Source organism: Quercus suber, unplaced genomic scaffold, assembly GCF_002906115.3.
Source record: "Quercus suber isolate HL8 unplaced genomic scaffold, Cork oak 2.0 scaffold_507, whole genome shotgun sequence".
NCBI lineage: Eukaryota > Viridiplantae > Streptophyta > Magnoliopsida > Fagales > Fagaceae > Quercus > Quercus suber.
In genome coordinates this window covers 416,676-435,754 of record NW_027069956.1, presented here as the reverse complement: position 1 = coordinate 435,754, position 19,079 = coordinate 416,676, and the positions used below count along the sequence as shown (strand labels likewise).

At 32.0% G+C, this 19,079-nt stretch overlaps 2 protein-coding genes across 2 annotated transcripts; one reads left to right on the top strand and one right to left on the bottom strand.

Moving 5' to 3' along the window:
- The first annotated feature begins 10 nt into the window (after positions 1-10).
- LOC111999004 (transcription factor MYB17) lies at positions 11-2,131 on the top strand. Its single transcript, XM_065763450.1, has 2 exons — positions 11-204; positions 1,205-2,131. The coding sequence occupies exons 1-2, from the start codon at positions 191-193 to the stop codon at positions 1,806-1,808; spliced, it is 618 nt and encodes a 205-aa protein (XP_065619522.1). The 5' UTR covers positions 11-190; the 3' UTR covers positions 1,809-2,131.
- Positions 2,132-2,889: 758 nt separating this feature from the next.
- Positions 2,890-6,224, bottom strand: LOC111999024 (remorin). Its single transcript, XM_024031155.2, has 5 exons — positions 5,854-6,224; positions 4,318-4,368; positions 4,144-4,231; positions 3,758-3,839; positions 2,890-3,270 (listed from the first exon to the last, which is right to left on the bottom strand). Exons 1-5 carry the CDS (start codon positions 6,029-6,031, stop codon positions 3,070-3,072), a joined length of 600 nt encoding a protein of 199 aa, XP_023886923.1. The 5' UTR covers positions 6,032-6,224; the 3' UTR covers positions 2,890-3,069.
- Positions 6,225-19,079: the final 12,855 nt, after the last annotated feature.

Sequence of the window (19,079 nt, the reverse complement as noted above, 5' to 3'; positions counted from 1 at the left end):
AAAAAAAGAAGATGATTTTGTGTTAGTACATAGTTGTCAGAATTCTAAGCAAGGAGCCATGACTTTTTGACCAGGTCTCCTTCGATGTGGAAAGAGTTGTCGGCTCAGGTGGATAAACTATCTTCGCCCTGACATTAAACGTGGTCCATTTACTGCTGAGGAAGAGGATTCTATAATTCAGCTTCAAGGCATGCTTGGTAATAGGTAATACATAGAGGTCATTCTATAATAATATTGTTAAAGTGCTCCTCAATTTCCTTGGCAATGATATTTTTGCAATTTTTATTTTGATGGTTGGTCATGTTACCTCGATGCACAAGTCACCATGCAGATTACTAGCTTTTAACTTGTGAATAAAGGTTGAATAAGTGATGAACTCAACTTGAGCTTCAAATTTGTACTATGTAATGCCATATTGTTGATTCGTAGGTTTAATACAGACCTGGTGATTTTACCCATATAGTGCTCATAGATCTTGGATTGTTCATATGCAAAGAAGTGGTACACTCTTAACTGATTCCTTTCTTTTTTTTGAACGCTCATGTGCTTGAGTTATTTTGGGAACCTCTTACAAAATAACATAATTATTCATTGTCACCGGAAAAAGAAGAAAATGAATCTCTTATTGTTTCTAGGTAGTATTTTACCCAATGTTATATACTTAAGTAGAATATGCTTAACTAAGCATATTCTGCTTGGTAATTATGGGCAATTCTTGGCTCCAACTTGGGTTACTAAGCACCCTTTCTAATGCTATATAGCCAAACTACCTAGATATGATTTTCAGTCTTTTATGGCATTCAACCTTGAAGGCTTATTGAGGCAGTGACACTAAAGGATACAGAAACATTTTGTAAGCTTCATACTAGCGCAAGAGCCACAGGAACATTCAAAGCTAAGAATTATTATTATTTCCTTCTGATAAGTAAACAAAGAATTCTAATTTTCAATGTGATTATTCCTTTAAATATGCATGGTGTCTAATACTTTTAATGCCAATGACCTGATCAATGTCAAAACAGACAATCAGAACTAGGTTGCCATGACCTGCATAATTCACGTGTGATTTTTTATCTGTCCCCACTTTTCTTTGGTATACAAAAAATCCATGATGTCAATTCCAGGCTTCTAAAACTGAAGTTCTAAATTTTATTTCAATGAATTCCTTTAGCATGATTTGGACCTTGTGGCTCTTTTGTTGTAGGTGGGCTGCCATAGCATCACAGATGCCAGGAAGAACAGACAATGAGATTAAGAACTATTGGAACACTCATTTAAAGAAGCGTTCCCTTTGCTCAGTCCCTAGCCCTTGGGTGCACAAGCCCTCCTCCAAACCAGAGACAAGTATTGTCAAATCTGAATCCTCTTCCACTCGCCACATGGTACAATGGGAGAGTGCCAGAGTTGAGGCTGAGGCTCGGATGTCAATGGAATTGTCACTACTTGACTCATCTTCGATGATAAAGACAGAATGTGATTACTTCCTCCGTCTATGGAGTTCTGAAGTTGGAGAATCGTTTCGGAAGGTCAATGGAAAAGATGGGGTAGTGTGTCAAAGCCATGTCTCTCCAAAATCCTCATCAACAAAATGTGGTTCAGGTTCAGATGTCACAATACAAGCGATAAACACCGGGACCAGTGCATGTACTAACATGAAGCCTGAACAAGCAGATAGCTATAAACCAAAGGTAGAAGACGTGATGGCCACCTCAGATTCTCACACCTCTTATGATCTCATCGATTCTTCTGATTCAGCATTGGAGCTACTGCTAGATTTCCCAGATGGTGAGGACAGCTTTCAAGTATAGATGATTTTGCATGTACAGTAGATGGAACTAAAATATTGCCTCTTTCCTTTCTTGCATTGAATGAAGGTGGTTACCATGGGAAGGGCACTAGTTTAATCTAATAGATATTTTGGCACCTTTAAAGTTTCTCTTTTGTATATAATCTATTTTATGTAGCTGGTTTCCTAGTTTTCACATAGAATACTCTTCTTGATTTTCTCTAAACGGAAAAAGAGATGTAAACTTGAACAGGTTGCTACAATTTAAGTTATCTTCTCTTTGCTGAGAGCTTATTGACAATCATATGGCATACAAATAAAACAGAGTGGAAATTTTAGATTTAAGATCTCAGCAGAGATAAATGGAGATGTTTTTGTTTACTGGATAGCTATGCAAGGATTGGCTTAGGTATAACTGATGTTTTGCCAGAGATGCTTTATTTTAAGAGAGTATAATTTATATTAATTTTGCTTTCTGTCTTCATTTATACTGGCAACATTTATATTGGTTCAATCACAAAATAAGAGCAACTGATGTTTTGCCGCACTGACTACATTTATGGTTGATTCCTTTGACAAATAAATGGGTTCAATGATCATTGATACGCAAACAACTTCAACAAGGATAGCTACTTTAATTAATCTGCAAACAATAAAGGAACGGGATATACATGTATAACAATAGGATGGATTATTCCTGGGATCAATGGTGATCATAGACATTCCTTTTGCTTAACTTATGCAACCAGAGGCAATTTATGATGTCAAGGGCGTGCTTTAAAAGTCAGACCAATCCTGTTGCTTTTTTAGTATTATACTTCGAGGGCATCAGTCTGGGTAATGCAGTATTACAAAACTGAAACATTTTGCTTTGGAATAATGGAGATCAGGCAATGGACTTTTCTGGCCCTTTCACACAGTGTGTTCCTCAATCCTCTATGTTTATGGGCTAAATAAATTAAAACAAAAATGACAAGCCTTTAGTCCCAAAATTTTGGGGTTGGCAAATAAAGTGGTGCTAACTACATTTTTTCCCCAAAGCTCTTGTTATTATAATATGTAATATGATCTTAACTTTATGATTCTATACTATAATACACAAGTTTCTAAATAAAGTTTTTTTTTCCCCTTCAAATGCAATATACGCACAAATACATCACTGTAACACGCAACAATACATCAACCAATTTCCAACCATATAATGGGAGCATTATTAACAAATGAACTCCAAAAGAAGAAAAACTACGAACAATTCAAATAGATTTCAACCAGACCTAAGCATTTCAGCCAGAAAAACAACTAAGGATCTTCTTTGGAGCAGTTCCAGTGGCACGGTATTTTGCAGCTATTTCCTCTGCCTTGAGAATTTCTTCCCCACGTTTAGCTTCAATTTCAGCCCTCTTTTCTTCTGCTGCCTTGTGTACGAGAGCAACTTTGTTTTTCATTTTCTCCACATATTCAGCCTTCTTCTTCTCCAATTGTTCCTGCTCACAATCAATTGAATGTTAAAACATTATACACTAGTTATCCCATTCCTAGTAACTCAACCACCTATTCAGTTTGGAGGCAACACATGATTTGTGTTCATCATTCCTCCATTCATGTTTATAATCATTTTTAAAAGACAAACCATAGAATCAAAATGTAATAATAGTTGTTGGGTATACATGTGTGAGTAAAGTTTCACAATTTAATAATAATGAAAAGAATAAGTGGTTTTTTTTTTATAGAAGAATAAGTGGTTGATATAACATAGTTGAGCTCATACTCATAGACTTAAACTTCTAGTTAAATGGTCTCCCTATATGTTATATTAACTACTTGATTGGATAGTCTCCCCCACAACAAACTTGAAGTGACATCAAAATAAAATTAACAAACTTGTGGTCATTAAATTTAGTTTGTTTGGGGAAAAAAATAATTAGGTTCTAACTTCTATTAAGATCTTTGACAAAATGAAAAATCCATTACCTCAATCTGTTTTAATTGGGCCTCTAAAGTTGCTTTCTTGCTGTTCTCCCATGCCCCAATAGAAGATAGCTTTTTATGAGCCCTGATCAATAATTTAAACATGATTTCAGCAAGCATAATCCACATTAAATTATATCAAAAGAAAGTTTTTAACTAAAATATAACATGGTTTCAACCTATTTCCAACCTCTTAGGAGTCCAAGATTCCTAATTGAAATCATAGAAATTATTTATAGTAAAAGGATTCTTTCCTTTTCGCCAAAACAGAAACTCAGCATTATCACTTACCATGGATTTTTTTTTCCTCACTAAAAATTAGGCAATATAGATAGGACCCCTATCCACAAATTATTGAGGGAACTACAAGTGGTCAATATAGCTCTTACTTGTTCTCTGCTTTCGACTTTTCACTTTCTTCCCATGCCTTGATTAGTGATATCCTCTTCTCTGTTGCAACTCTGGCAAGCACAGCATCTGAAGAACCTTTGAATTAATTATTTATTCTAGTGATAGAGTGTAGGAACAAGATCAATGAGAGGAATATTAAGATGTAATATTACCTCGGTTGACAGAACCCTCGTTACTTTTCTGATCAGCGCACTCAGGAGCCTCTGGCAAAATCAATTTGTTTTAGATAAATAGGCATCTTATAATACATTGCTAAATAAGAGTTGGAACCAAATGCTGCTGATGAAAGAAAGTGTATGGTCCTATGTGAAGTGATTTATCAAATATAGAATACACAATGTGATTGATCATATAACTTAAGTTCTAAAACTTTCTACATGCATGTCACAAGATTTTAAACAACATGATACAAAAATCTGTAGTCCAATTTTGGCCAATTCTAGCTGAAATGGAACTAATCTTGAGGTTGTTCAAAATTCATGTTAAATGAATCGGCCAGTTAACTTACCTAAGACACAACCTTAAAACCTCTGTTTTGATAATAATATTTTTTTAAAAGGCTCCAGATGAAAATTGCATTTATTGAAAATAGAAATGGTATGTATGACACAAGACAAAGTCTACTCAAGAGTAACAAAAAAAATATCAATCATGAAATTTTCCAAAAAGAAAATATTCCATTATATCAAAAGGAGCCTAAAGGTGGCCTAAAAGAAGAGAAAATGAAAAATTAAGAGACATTATTTACTACAAAGGGAAGCTCAAACAATACTATTTTTGTGTGCGCTTCTAATAAGTATTACTGTTTAATCAAAAATAAAAAAGGGTTCTCTAAAAGATTTTTTTATTTTGGCTGAGAATTCTCTAAAAGATTTGAAACTCATTTACAGATTCAGTTGAATATGCAAAAAAGCAAGAAATTGATCACTCTCAATTACTATATACAACAAATTCACTGATTATTACAAGAAATTTTCATAATCACAAAACTATCAAAACATAATAATTGATCTTGGAACATATACTTTAGTTCTTCATTAGCTTGAGGTTGGTTTAAATTTTTTCCCTCCATCAAAAGATGCTCAATCTTATTAAGCAAGAAACACAAAAGTAACAAGAACAATAATTCCCCTCAGTTTCCAAAAACTTCACCTTTTTACAAATCAAAGTAAATGAACAACCGAAAATTCATACACAAAAACCAAACATGTGTTGCCCAGAAAACGTAGGACAGCAAAAGTATCAGTTTAAGATTCCAAAACATTAAAAACATACCCTTTACTCCACCAACACTAACACGCACCTATCAAGCTTACTTTGAACCCAAAAAACAAAAAAAGCAAAAAACCCCCCAAAAGATAAAGATTAGAACCCAAAAAAATAAATAAAAAATAAAAAATAAAACGCGTTAAAGTAAAGCTAGAAATGATAAAGTAATACCAAAAACACTTTAAAGTAAAGCTAGAAACAGTAAATAAAAATAAGACAGGACATATAAGAAAAAGAGTAATGAAACATATAAGAAAAAACAATTTTCTTTTCTTTTCATTTGTCATCAACCAAATAGATGTTTCAGTTTAAGCTAAAAATCTTATCAGAAAAAAAAGTTTAAGCTAAAAAAATGATTTTTGAAAAAAGGAAAAAGGAACACAGGGGGACAGAGAGAGACAGAGAGATTGTTTATTTACTTTCAACAATAGCTAGCGCTTTGGACTCTACAGGCTTTTCTCCATCATCAGCAGGAGGAAGTGGGATTACAGATTTCTCCTCGGTGACATCTTTGGGAGTTTCATGGACGTGTTCAACTGGTGGCGGAGGGTCCGAGGGTGTTTCGGTCTCCACCTTTTTTGGTTCCTCTTCAGCCATGTCTGGTTATGCAGGTTGTGGGTCTTTGTCTCTAAACTTAGTAAATAACGAAACCTTAAAGGGAAGCTCAAATATGGCTAAGGTTGTAACTGAAAAACTCACACTCAAATTTAAGAGAAGGAAGATGAAAGATAGAGAGAGAGAAGAGAGAGTTGGGTGGTATGGATGTTATAGTAGTTGGAAGAAAAAGAGGCTTGGAGGGAGCTAACTGTTATACTACTTTGGACTTAGCTGGATGGTAGGTGTGCAACTGGCCTATTATGAGTTGGCAAAATATTATGAAGAGAGAGAGAAAGATGAAGGTTTTTGATTGGAGCCCACAAATATTAGAAATAAAAGGAACTTAATCAATTTGGAGTTTGATCCAAGATACATTTAGCCTAACTCTTTCTATTTATGATGTTAAGATTATATGATAATTCTCCTCAAAAGAGAGATTATATGGGAATTTTGGAGTGTAATGAGGTATTACTTTTTCTTCGAATATTTACTATTATGTGAGATGGGAGAATACATGTTATACTTTCATAATACTAATAACTATTATTTTATTAATTTATAGTTAGATTTAAGTGGTTTGAAAGAGTTTACTTTTATTAGTTTATTAGATTTAAAAAATAATCTGAACAAAAATAAAACCATGTTTATTTGTCTAGTAAACATGAAGCTTTGAAACATGCTCTTCCTTTCCTTTTCTTTTTGTTTTTGTGAGTGTCAAGATTCAAAAAGCATCTAACTAATCTCCAAGTGTGTAGTTCTTATCTGCACAATATAATTATGAGAAAACCCCTTGAAAATGAAAGTATTGGGCCTATTGGCTAAATATTTGAGCCCAAGTCTAGAAATCACTAGACGAATTTCTTGAGATTTGGTTTGTTATCTTGAAATTCAAACTTGCCCAACTCGAATATTTTAGTTAGTAAAAAATGTCAAATCTATTGGTGGGTTACACGTTTATATTATTGCAAATTCCTCCTGTTAAGGTTTGATCATATAAATAAGAGAGATGCTACGTTTATAATAATTCTACAGTATTTTTACAACAAATCTAAAACTAACACTAAGATTACTTTTTTGCCCTAACAATAATAACCAGTAACAACCTGTCACTTAAGATTTGTTGTAAAAATGTTGTAGATACATCATTTCTCTATAAAAAAAAAACTAACAAATACTCAGGTATTCAAATATTACTATTTAGTCCTTTTTCTTTAATAATAATTTAATTGTTGGAAGATGAGGCATTGCAATCTTAGACACCTGTTGGAAACACTAAGAAATATCAGTAGTTACAAAGCTCTTAACTCTACTTGGTCTTTGTTACTACGCGGCTATGCCTAGTTTATTGGTTTTGATTTCAAAATATATACTATATAAAAAAATATTGGTTTTTTTAAACTTTTTTTATATACATCAATCAATAGTTGAGGGAGGGAGATTAAAACTTTGATTATCTTTATTGGAAAGTTGGAAATATCAAGAAGTATAAGTTGAACTACAAGACTCTTGGTTATTTGTTGGTTTATTACTTTTGGATCCTCTCCTATTTGTCCTAACTAGACCAAATTGATAATTATAATACGACAATCTTAATGTACTACATAATTTTATTTTTCTTGTGATGGATCTTGTGTTAATCATAAATAAGCAAATAGAGATTTCTCTTGTCATTTACTTATATACATACTAGCATATAACTCATGCATAGCATATAACCCGTGCATAAGTATGGTGCAATTAAAAGCAATTACAATTACACACACACACACACACACACACACACATATATATATATATGGATTCAAAAGCAATTACAATTATACAATTACACATATATATGGATGCAAAAGCAATTACAATTACACATATAATTTTATTTTTAAGTCGTAGATGATTCTCTCTCTCTTTTAATTTTTAATTTTAGTTTTTTTTTTTTTTTTTTTTTTTTTTTTTTTTTTTAAACTGGTGGCGGAGGGTCCGAGGGTGTTTCGGTCTCCACCTTTTTTGGTTCCTCTTCAGCCATGTCTGGTTATGCAGGTTGTGGGTCTTTGTCTCTAAACTTAGTAAATAACGAAACCTTAAAGGGAAGCTCAAATATGGCTAAGGTTGTAACTGAAAAACTCACACTCAGATTTAAGAGAAGGAAGATGAAAGATAGAGAGAGAGAAGAGAGAGTTGGGTGGTATGGATGTTATAGTAGTTGGAAGAAAAAGAGGCTTGGAGGGAGCTAACTGTTATACTACTTTGGACTTAGCTGGATGGTAGGTGTGCAACTGGCCTGTTATGAGTTGGCAAAATATTATGAAGAGAGAGAGAAAGATGAAGGTTTTTGATTGGAGCCCACAAATATTAGAAATAAAAGGAACTTAATCAATTTGGAGTTTGATCCAAGATACATTTAGCCTAACTCTTTCTATTTATGATGTTAAGATTATATGATAAATTGATAATTCTCCTCAAAAGAGAGATTATATGAGAATTTTGGAGTGTAACAAGGGAGTACTTTTTCTTCGAATATTTACTATTACGTGAGATGAGGGAATACATGTTATATTTTTAGAATACTAAATAACTACTATTTTATTAATTTATAATTAGATTTAAGTGGTTTGAAAGAGTTTACTTTTATTAGTTTATTAGATTTAAAAAATAATCTGAACAAAAATAAAACCATGTTTATTTGTCTAGTAAACATGAAGCTTTGAAACATGCTCTTCCTTTCCTTTTCTTTTTGTTTTTGTGAGTGTCAAGATTCAAAAAGCATCTAACTAGTCTCCAAGTGTGTAGTTCTTATCTGCACAATATAATTATGAGAAAACCCCTTGAAAATGAAAGTATTGGGCCTATTGGCTAAATATTTGAGCCCAAGTCTAGAAATCACTAGACGAATTTCTTGAGATTTGGTTTGTTATCTTGAAATTCAAACTTGCCCAACTCGAATATTTTAGTTAGTAAAAAATGTCAAATCTATTGGTGGGTTACACGTTTATATTATCACAAACTCCTCCTATTAAGGTTTGATCATATAAATAAGAGAGATGTTACGTCTATAACAATTCTATAATATTTTTACAATAAATCTGAAACTAACACTAGGATTACTTTTTTGCCCTAACAATAACAACCAGTAACGACCCGCCACTTAGGATTTGTTGTAAAAATGTTGTAGACATATTATTTATCTATTAAAAAAAACTAACAAATACTCAAGTATTCAAATATTACTATTTAGTCCTTTTTCTTTAATAATAATTTAATTGTTGGAAGATGAGGCATTGCAGTCTTAGACACCTGTTGGAAACACTAAGAAATATCAGTAGTTACAAAGCTCTTAACTCTACTTGGTCTTTGTTACTACGTGGCTATGCCTAGTTTATTGGTTTTGATTTCAAAATATATACTATATAAAAAAATATTGGTTTTTTTTAAACTTTATTTTATATACATCAATCAATAGTTGAGGGAGGGAGATTAAAACCTTTAATATCTTTATTGGAAAGTTGGAAATATCAAGAAGTATAAGTTGAACTACAAGACTCTTGGTTATTTGTTAGTTTATTACTTTTGGATCCTCTCCTATTTGTCCTAACTAGACCAAATTGATAATTATAATATAACAATCTTAATGTACTACATAATTTTATTTTTCTTGTGATGGATCTTGCGTTAATCATAAATAAGCAAATAGAGATTTCTCTTGTCATTTACTTATATACATACTAGCATATAACTCATGCATAGCATATAACCCGTGCATAAGTATGGTGCAATTAAAAGCAATTACAATTACACATATATATATATATGGATTCAAAAGCAATTACAATTATACAATTACACATATATATGGATGCAAAAGCAATTACAATTACACATATAATTTTATTTTTAAGTCATAGATGATTCTCTCTCTCTTTTAATTTTTAATTTTAGTTTTTTTTTTTGGGTTGATATACACGTGAGTTTACTCTGCGAGGTTAGTAACATATTGTAATTATCTCTTAAAAAAAAAAAAGATAGGACATGTAGCGTAAAATTAGACAACAATTGGAATCCAATGAATTTTCTCTAGCTTTGACTTTAATTAAATTTATAGTCATAGATGAGTCCATCTCTCTCTCTCTCTTCCTCTCACTCTCTCTCTTAATTTTTAATTTTAGATTTTTTTTTTAGATATACACAGAGTTTACTTTTTTTTTTTTTTTATTGGACTTTTGATGGTTTATTTATACTAGATTCTTAATCTTTTATATAACATTAATTCACCTATAACAAAAATTAAAAAAAAAAAAAAAAAAACTTAGATAGGACCGGGTTGTAAAATTAGACAACAATTAGAATCTAATTGTATATTCTCTAAACCTTAGCTTTAATTATATACCAGTGTATAGCTCGTGCATATGCATGGATACAATTAAAACAATTACAATTATACAGTTCAAATTATACATGATATATATATATATATATATGATTTAGAATTTAATTGATTTTAGACTTCTCAACTCTCGCACCCAATAATTTATTTGCCACAAAAATTAAAAACTTAGATGGACACATGGCAGAAAATTGGACTCCAATTGAAATCTAAATTAGAATCTAATTAGATTTGGACTCTTCGGTTTTTACACTAAATAATTCATTATGCACAAAATGAAAAATTAAAAAGAATACGTAGTACAAAATTAAGAATCCAATTAAAATTTAATTGGATTTTCTCTGAGTTTGGGATATATACACACACACATGTAGAATTACGTTATTGAAGCATTTCAATTGCGATGACTCATAGACTTGTACACCCAATTTCATTTTAATTATTGCGTATTTTGCCAACATGTTCACCTTAATCTTAATTTCCAAATTAATTCTTTTGCTATACAAAATAAATGATACTAGCTGACTTCCCTAGCAACGGCTCTTAATCCATCCCAAAAATCCATTTCTTTTTCTTCCATCCCAACTTGAACATGACATTGATTCAATTCTATTTCTCAAAAATCAAAGGCCATATATGATATTTGCGTTGTACCCGTGTCATCTCCAAACGACAAAAATGTCTGTGATATTTGCTTTAATTTCCATGAAAACGATGGTCTTGAAGTTTATGAGATAAAACAAAGTGGATCTTGACAAAGAATCCAATTTGCAGGTTAAAATATCATTTATATTAGAAGGGAAAACGACATCGTTAGAAAAGATTCCCCAGTTTACAGTTACACAAACGGACAACATTGTCTTGTATTTTACGTTACAAGAGGGATATTGATGCGGTTGCCCCTAAAAGATTCATTGTGACGAGCTCTCCCGATTCTCTGTCATAATTAAATAATCATACTAATCAGTATCATTAGAATATTTGTTAATAATTTATTTTTAAAAAAAATTTAACACAATTTTTATGAGAAATGAAACAAACTGTTAAAATATTATTTTTTTTTCTCGTAAAAAATTTCTTTAAATAGATTATTAACCAATACCTAAAATTATTGGTTAACATTCTCCTTTTTTTTAATAAGTGTTATTAATATTTTAATGAATAATAATGATAGATTTTTTGTGGGCCAGTTTCTATAGTGGCTCATTATCCTTTTTGTAATCAATTAAGATCCACAAAATCCGCGAGTTTTAAAATAGTGCTTCTAAACTTGCATTTTATTATTGTTTCTATGTATGTCTTCTTTTGTTTTTGCCTTCTACTTTTTACTTTGCTATTAGGGGTGAAACCGTTAAGGTACACTAGGAAAGAAAAATGTAAAAGGGGAAAGAATTTTAAAATTGAGTGAAATTTTATTCAGTGAGAAGTTCTAAAGATGAAAGAAACAACCCACTTTTTTAAAGATTTGGACCGATCAATGGTACTCCCAAGGTCAAGTTAGTGAAAAAGAAAATTTAGAGTGAGCTTGAAGAAAAACCGTTGAGTAACCATATTGTTGGTGCAAAACTTTGTCCATGGCTTAGAGGAGGTATGTATAAAGTTTTCAAGTGATGGACGATGGCCAATTTCCCATGTAGTGGGAGTGGTTCTAAGTTCTAACAATGCATCATCCCCTCAGATTAGCTAAAGGGATATGCTCCTAAGATAATATTACTTATGACTTACCCTTATACATTTATGTGGCGTTTGATACATGGTAATGTTTTAGGATTCTTAGGAATGTTTAAAGATTTCTATGTTTGGTTGCAAATCATACTAGGGAATCAGATGCCAAGGGAATCTGGATTCTTTCCTTAAACCCCTCTCAGTAGGAATGTGGATTCCCTTTAAAACAGGTGGGAATCCAGATTCCCAGGCTTAAAGGAAATTGTATTTTTTATAAATTGACAATTTTAACATTTTTTTTTAAATGACTTGGTAGTTCACATTCAAATATAATGATAGAATAGAAAAAATAAATAATTCATTTAAGATTCTTGGAAATAAACTAAACATAGGAATAGCTATATTCTCACATTCTTAGGAATCTGGATGCCAGGAGTAATGTAGATTCTCCCGTACCAAACGCCACATTAATGTTGAAAGGGTAACAATTGGTCAAGGTAATTAACGTAGATTTGATGGATCTATAGCCTTTCTCAAATGCTTCCTTTGAGTTAGGTAGTGCTTGATTATCTAGCTTTTAACATCCACAATCAAGGTTCAAGGCTTTGTCCCTTTGGATGATTGATCGTTCCTACATTGAAAGTTGTTTTTATCTAATATGTTTACATAGATATTTTTTGCTTGTCAGTGTCACATACATCCAAAAACAAAAAACAAAAATCTTCTTATAGATAGTATAGATGTTAAAGGGGTAACAATTGGCCTTTCTCAAATGTTCCCTTTGAATTAGGTAGTGCTTGATTATTCTGGTCTTAAACATCCCCAATCAGGGTTCAAGGTTTTGTCCCTTTGGATGATCAATCGTTCCTGCATTGAAAGTTTTTCTTATCTAATATGATTTTATAGATTTTTTTTGCTTGTCAGTGTCACATACATCCAAAACAAAAAACAAAACACATTAATGTTGAAAGGGTAACAATTGGTCAAGGTAATTAACGTAGATTTGATGGATCTATAGCCTTTCTCAAATGCTTCCTTTGAGTTAGGTAGTGCTTGATTATCTAGCTTTTAACATCCACAATCAAGGTTCAAGGCTTTGTCCCTTTGGATGATTGATCGTTCCTACATTGAAAGTTGTTTTTATCTAATATGTTTACATAGATATTTTTTGCTTGTCAGTGTCACATACATCCAAAAACAAAAAACAAAAATCTTCTTATAGATAGTATAGATGTTAAAGGGGTAACAATTGGCCTTTCTCAAATGTTCCCTTTGAATTAGGTAGTGCTTGATTATTCTGGTCTTAAACATCCCCAATCAGGGTTCAAGGTTTTGTCCCTTTGGATGATCAATCGTTCCTGCATTGAAAGTTTTTCTTATCTAATATGATTTTATAGATTTTTTTTGCTTGTCAGTGTCACATACATCCAAAACAAAAAACAAAAATACTATTTGAAGCAATGAATTGAATTTGCAGCGGAACTCAAAACATAAGCAGTATGGTTAGTTCCGGTTTTTAATATTCACAAAAACAAGAATCAGTTAAAATGTGTACTATCACACAGTTTCTCAAAAGCCTATTTTGAATATCACGGAGCTTGAAATGAGGACATCTTAGATATATTCACATGAAAGCATTCCTTTCTTAATTAACTTTATCGATAAGTTGATTGAACTGACTTAATTATGTGGCCTTGATGTTTGCTTGAGTAAAGGTCAATGAAAATGAAAATGAAAATATTCTTTTGGTCCTAGCTCCTAGGGATGTATCGCAGATGCGATGTTTGATATGGTACAGAACTTGACTCCTTATCAACATTGATAGTGTCTTCTGGCTTTTAGGCAAAAAACAATCCTCTTTACAATATAGATATTGTAGTTTTGTAGTATTTGTCCAAAACAACAAAGTTTATACACCAAGTGTGGTAATAATTTGGAGATAATATAGCATTTGTTTAGTTGGAGAAAGAATGGAAGAAAGTTGGAAAATATGCACTTAACTTTTAATTGTGATTAAAGTTTCGGATTAGGCCGAAAGCTTGGAATGCTTAAAAAAGCAGTTTCGTTTTGGACATTTAAAGGTCACGGCTTTTTGGCAATTTAATACTAATAATTTTTCTATGTTACATCGAATGTCTAATGTCTATTCCTCTTGATGGGTTCACATATAGCACGAATTTGGGGACACAATTAACTTCAGCTAGTTTATAACCCCCAAACAAAATCACAAGGACCCTTTTGAGGAAAAATTATTAGGTCCTCTCGAAATACTATAAATACGTACCCCCTCTCTCACATAAATTATAAGTCTCACGACGAATTTAATTAGTGGGACCCAATATTCATGTGAGAGGAGGGAGACGCATTTGTGGTATTTCGGGAGTATGCAATAATTTCTCCATTTTGAGTATTGGAGTTTTTTTTTTTTTTTTTTTTTTAAACAATTGGAGAATTCAATACATCATCTGTATATATAAACTGTGATAATCGGTTGCCAAACATACCAAGGAGCACCCTGATTGAAAATAGATTGGAAGTTAATGTCCCTCTGTCTCTCACAAGAGTGAGAAACTTAATAGAGAGCCTTGTAAAGGAATGTTTGGGTATCACCGGTTAATTAATGAAGTAATCTACCTCCTAATCCCTCAAAAGTAAAGTTCAAGACTTTTTGCCGCTAATTGACTAGCATCCCCCACCTCTAGATTTCTTAAAGCTAAATTATGACTAAACCATCTTTGCAATGTCCTGGACAGCTGGACTGGTAGGTGTAAGTAAATTAATCCAAAATCAAGAGGGTAAATAGGTTAAGGGTTTCATGAGAAACATTGGAATTTTAGAGTTGATAATTGAGGGTAAAGAGTTTGATAATTGAGGCCAACTCTCGAGTTGTCCTTGTGTTACTTAACTAACAAAAATTACTCATCCTTTTACCCACAAACGTAATCCCCTTTTTTTGTCAAATTAGTTGGACTCCTTTCAATTCTGCCACTGAAAAGAGAGAGAGAAATCATTGTGCGGATCTCCTCACGAGTCACAAAAGAAGTTTGTCATTTAGATGGTCCTTTGTTTTGCTTTCTGAGCCCTATAACATTGTTTATAAGCCAACTTGAGATTAAAGCAAAGGATGTGACTTGTCTCATTCCACTTTGTAATGATGGTTAGTGTAGTTTTTGATACCATGTTGCTTTGGGGAAAAGAATAAAAAAAAAAAAAAACATATAAAATGACAAGAATACCCCCGAAACCTATAAAATAACCAAAATACCCCCCCTAAATCTAAAAAATGACCGAAATACTCCTGAAACCTATAAAATTACTAAAATACCCCGAAACCTATAAAATGACAAAAATGCCCCTAAAACCTATAAGATGATAAAAATACACCCAACCCTAAAAAATGACTGAAATAACCTCGAAACCTAAAAAATGACCAAAAGATCCCAAAACCTAAAAAATGACCGAAATATCCCAAAAGCTTAAAAAATAACTGAAATACCCCCAAAACCTAAAAAATGACCAAAATACCCCTGAAACCTTGAAATTACCAAAATACCTCTGAAACCTATAAAATTACTAAAATAGCCCCAAAATATAAAAAAATTTTGAAATACCCCTAAAACCTTTTTTTTTTTTTTTAAAGACAAAAATGTCCCCGTAATCTAAAAAATGACTGAAATACCCTTAAAATCTAAAAAATGACTAAATAACACCAAAACCTAAAAAATTATCAAAATTCCCTCAAAACCTACGAAATGACTGAAATATTCTTAGAACCTTTAATCTTGACAAAAATACCCTCGAAACATCCAAAATACCCCAAACCTTTATTTTGGTAATTACAGATATATTTTGGTCATCTTACAGGTTTAGGGGTATTTTAGTCACTTTAAAGGTTTCAAGGGTGTTTTGGTCATTTTAGATATTTTCTGAGGGTATTTGGTTGTTTTAGAGGTTTAGGGCTATTTTGGTTGATTTATAGGTTTTGAGGTATTTTTGGTAATTTTAGAGGTTTGGGGTTATTTTTTGTCATTTCAGAGGTTTTGGGCGTATTTGGTCATTTTACAGGTTTAGGGTGTATTTTGGTCATTTTATAGGTTTGAGGGTATTTCAGACATTTTTTAGGTTTATGGTGTATTTTTACCATCATATAGGTTTTAGGGGAATTTCTATCATTTTATAGATTTTAGGGGTATTTTGGTCATTTTATAGGTTTTGGGGGTATTTTGGTAATTTCTAAGGTTTACGGGGTATTTCGGTTAATTTTTAGGTTTTGGAGGTATTTTGGTAATTTTTAAGTATTAGGGGTGTTTTAGTAAGTTTTTAGTTTTCAGGGATATTTTGGTCATTTCTTAGGGTTAGGGGTTATTTCAATCATTTTTTTAGGTTTCGAGGGTATTTTGGTAATTTTTAAGTTTCAAGGGTATTTCAGTCAATTTTTAGGTTTTGGAGGTATTTTTGTCATTTTTTAGGTTGAAGGGGGTATTTTTGGTAATTTTATGTTTCGGGGGGTATTTCAGTCAAATTTTAGGTTTCAGGGGTATTTTGGTCATTTTTTAGGTATAGGGGGTATTTTGGTAATTTTTGGGTTTCAAGGGCATTTTGGACTTTTTTTAGGTTTCGTGGGTATTTAGTCATTTTTAAGGTTTCGGGGGTATTTTGGTCATTTTTTAGGTTTAGGGGGTATTTTGGTAATTTTAAGTGGTTTTTGAGCATAATTAGTGATTTTAGAGGTTTCATGGGCATTTTGCTCATTTTAGAGATTTTGAGGATATTTTGATTTTTTTTAGTGGTTTTTGAGCATATTTGGTGATTTTATAAAAATTGGGTTTGGGTAGGGTATGGATATTTATGAGTAAACAAACTGGGTATCAATTGGGTATGGATACTAATTGGGTAAGGTAATTGGGTATCCATAGATAAATTAATTGGGTTGGGTATACCCATACCCTACCCATGGCCATCCCTATCACAAGAGTGAGAAACTTAATAGAGAAAGCCTTGTAAAGGAATGTTTGGGTATCACCGGTTAATTAATGAAGTAATCTACTTCCTAATCCCTCAAAAGTAAAGTTCAAGACTTTTTGCCGCTAATTGACTAGCATCCCCCACCTCTAGATTTCTTAAAGCTAAATTATGACTAAACCATCTTTGAAATGTCCTGGACAGCTGGACTGGTAGGTGTAAGTAAATTATCCAAAATCAAGAGGGTAAATAGGTTAAGGGTTTCACGAGAAACATTGGAATTTTAGAGTTGATAATTGAGGGTAAAGAGTTTGATAATTGAGGCCAACTCTCGAGTTGTCCTCGTTTTACTTAACTAACAAAAATTACTCATCCTTTTACCCACAAACGTAATCCCCTTTTTTTGTCAAATTAGTTGGACTCCTTTCAATTCTGCCACTGAAAAGAGAGAGAGAAATCATTGTGCGGATCTCCTCACGAGTCACAAAAGAAGTTTGTCATTTAGATGGTCCTTTGTTTTGCTTTCTGAGCCCTATAACATTGTTTATAAGCCAACTTGAGATTAAAGCAAAGGATGTGACTTGTCTCATTCCACTTTGTAATGATGGTTAGTGTAGTTTTTGATACCATGATTACTTAACTAACAAAAATTACTCATCCTTTTACCCACAAACGTAATCCCCTTTTTTTGTCAAATTAGTTGGACTCCTTTCAATTCTGCCACTGAAAAGAGAGAGAGAAATCATTGTGCGGATCTCCTCACGAGTCACAAAAGAAGTTTGTCATTTAGATGGTCCTTTGTTTTGCTTTCTGAGCCCTATAACATTGTTTATAAGCCAACTTGAGATTAAAGCAAAGGATGTGACTTGTCTCATTCCACTTTGTAATGATGGTTAGTGTAGTTTTTGATACCATGTTCCTTTGGGGAAAAGAATAAACAAAAAAACAAAAACAAAAATCAACCCTTGTTTTACCTTTCAAAGGCAATGCTAGAAACACTCCGAAGATCACTAATAAAATACAATGGTGGAGCATTAGCATAAGACGTTTTGAAAAAAAAAAAAGTTAACTTTTATATGTCAAAGAGTTATTTTATTTATTTTAATAAACTACTTTACAATATACCTTATATTACATATTCTATTTTTTTTTTTACCATTTTATCTAAAAGCTTTTTCTTTAATTTTTTGTAATTAATAAAAATATTTTGTATGAGAGAGAGAGAGACTAATAAGGGCATGCAATGATTAATATTCAAGTTATTCTTTTACCGCTTTGCTAATATTCAAGTCGCCCTTCTTGTATGTTTATCAAAAAAAGTTGCCCTTCTTGTGTGAGGTGAGGCAATGACTAATAAGCGTACTTTAAGATTGCATTCATAAATGCGTTGTACATTTGGTCTGCCAGCAACTTTACAGCCACAAAATGATAACAGAATCTCTTAATACTTGTGGGATTCTCGTTAACTTAATTGAAAAAATTTCTGATGGTTAAATAAGAAATTTATGGTTCAATTCTCGTATATACCAAAAATTGATTAATATCTTACCCTAATGATAAAAAGTTATCATTAGGAACAGACGTCATAGGTTAAAAATATCTCAAAAAAATAATCTCTTAATACTTTTATTATTTTAGAAAAACCAATAAGAGCCCTATTAAGTAGAGAGTTTAGCTTGCTTCCAGTATTTTTTTAACTGGATAAGTTCTTTTGTTTTAAATATATAATAACAAGTGGTAATGAGTTTTAATCTCAACATTTTATTTAGTTAGTGAGACAATTTCTCATTAAAATAAAAAAGATCCTAGTTTAAAAAAGTACATGAAGTAAGTCAAACTCTTAAATAGATCGTGTAGCATGCTTTGCCCAATAACTTATGATCTGTTTGAATTGAGGAGGAGGGAGGAGAAATAGTGTAGAGTGGAGAAATAGCGTAGAGTCAGACAAATATTAACATAATTTTCAACTAACTCTATTATACTCTCCTTTGCCCTCCCTCACCTCAAACGGGCTATTAGTGTTATTTACACAAGTTTCATTTC

Bases quoted from the DNA above. Each gene is read 5' to 3' on its own strand.
- LOC111999024 (XM_024031155.2), bottom strand. From the start codon at position 6,031: ATGGCTGAAGAGGAACCAAAAAAGGTGGAGACCGAAACACCCTCGGAC. The intron at 4,369-5,853 runs GTAAATAAACAA...TGATTTTGCCAG, and splicing joins AGCGCTAGCTATTGTTGAAA to AGGCTCCTGAGTGCGCTGAT. The intron at 3,840-4,143 runs GTAAGAGCTATA...ATTATTGATCAG, and splicing joins AAGTCGAAAGCAGAGAACAA to GGCTCATAAAAAGCTATCTT.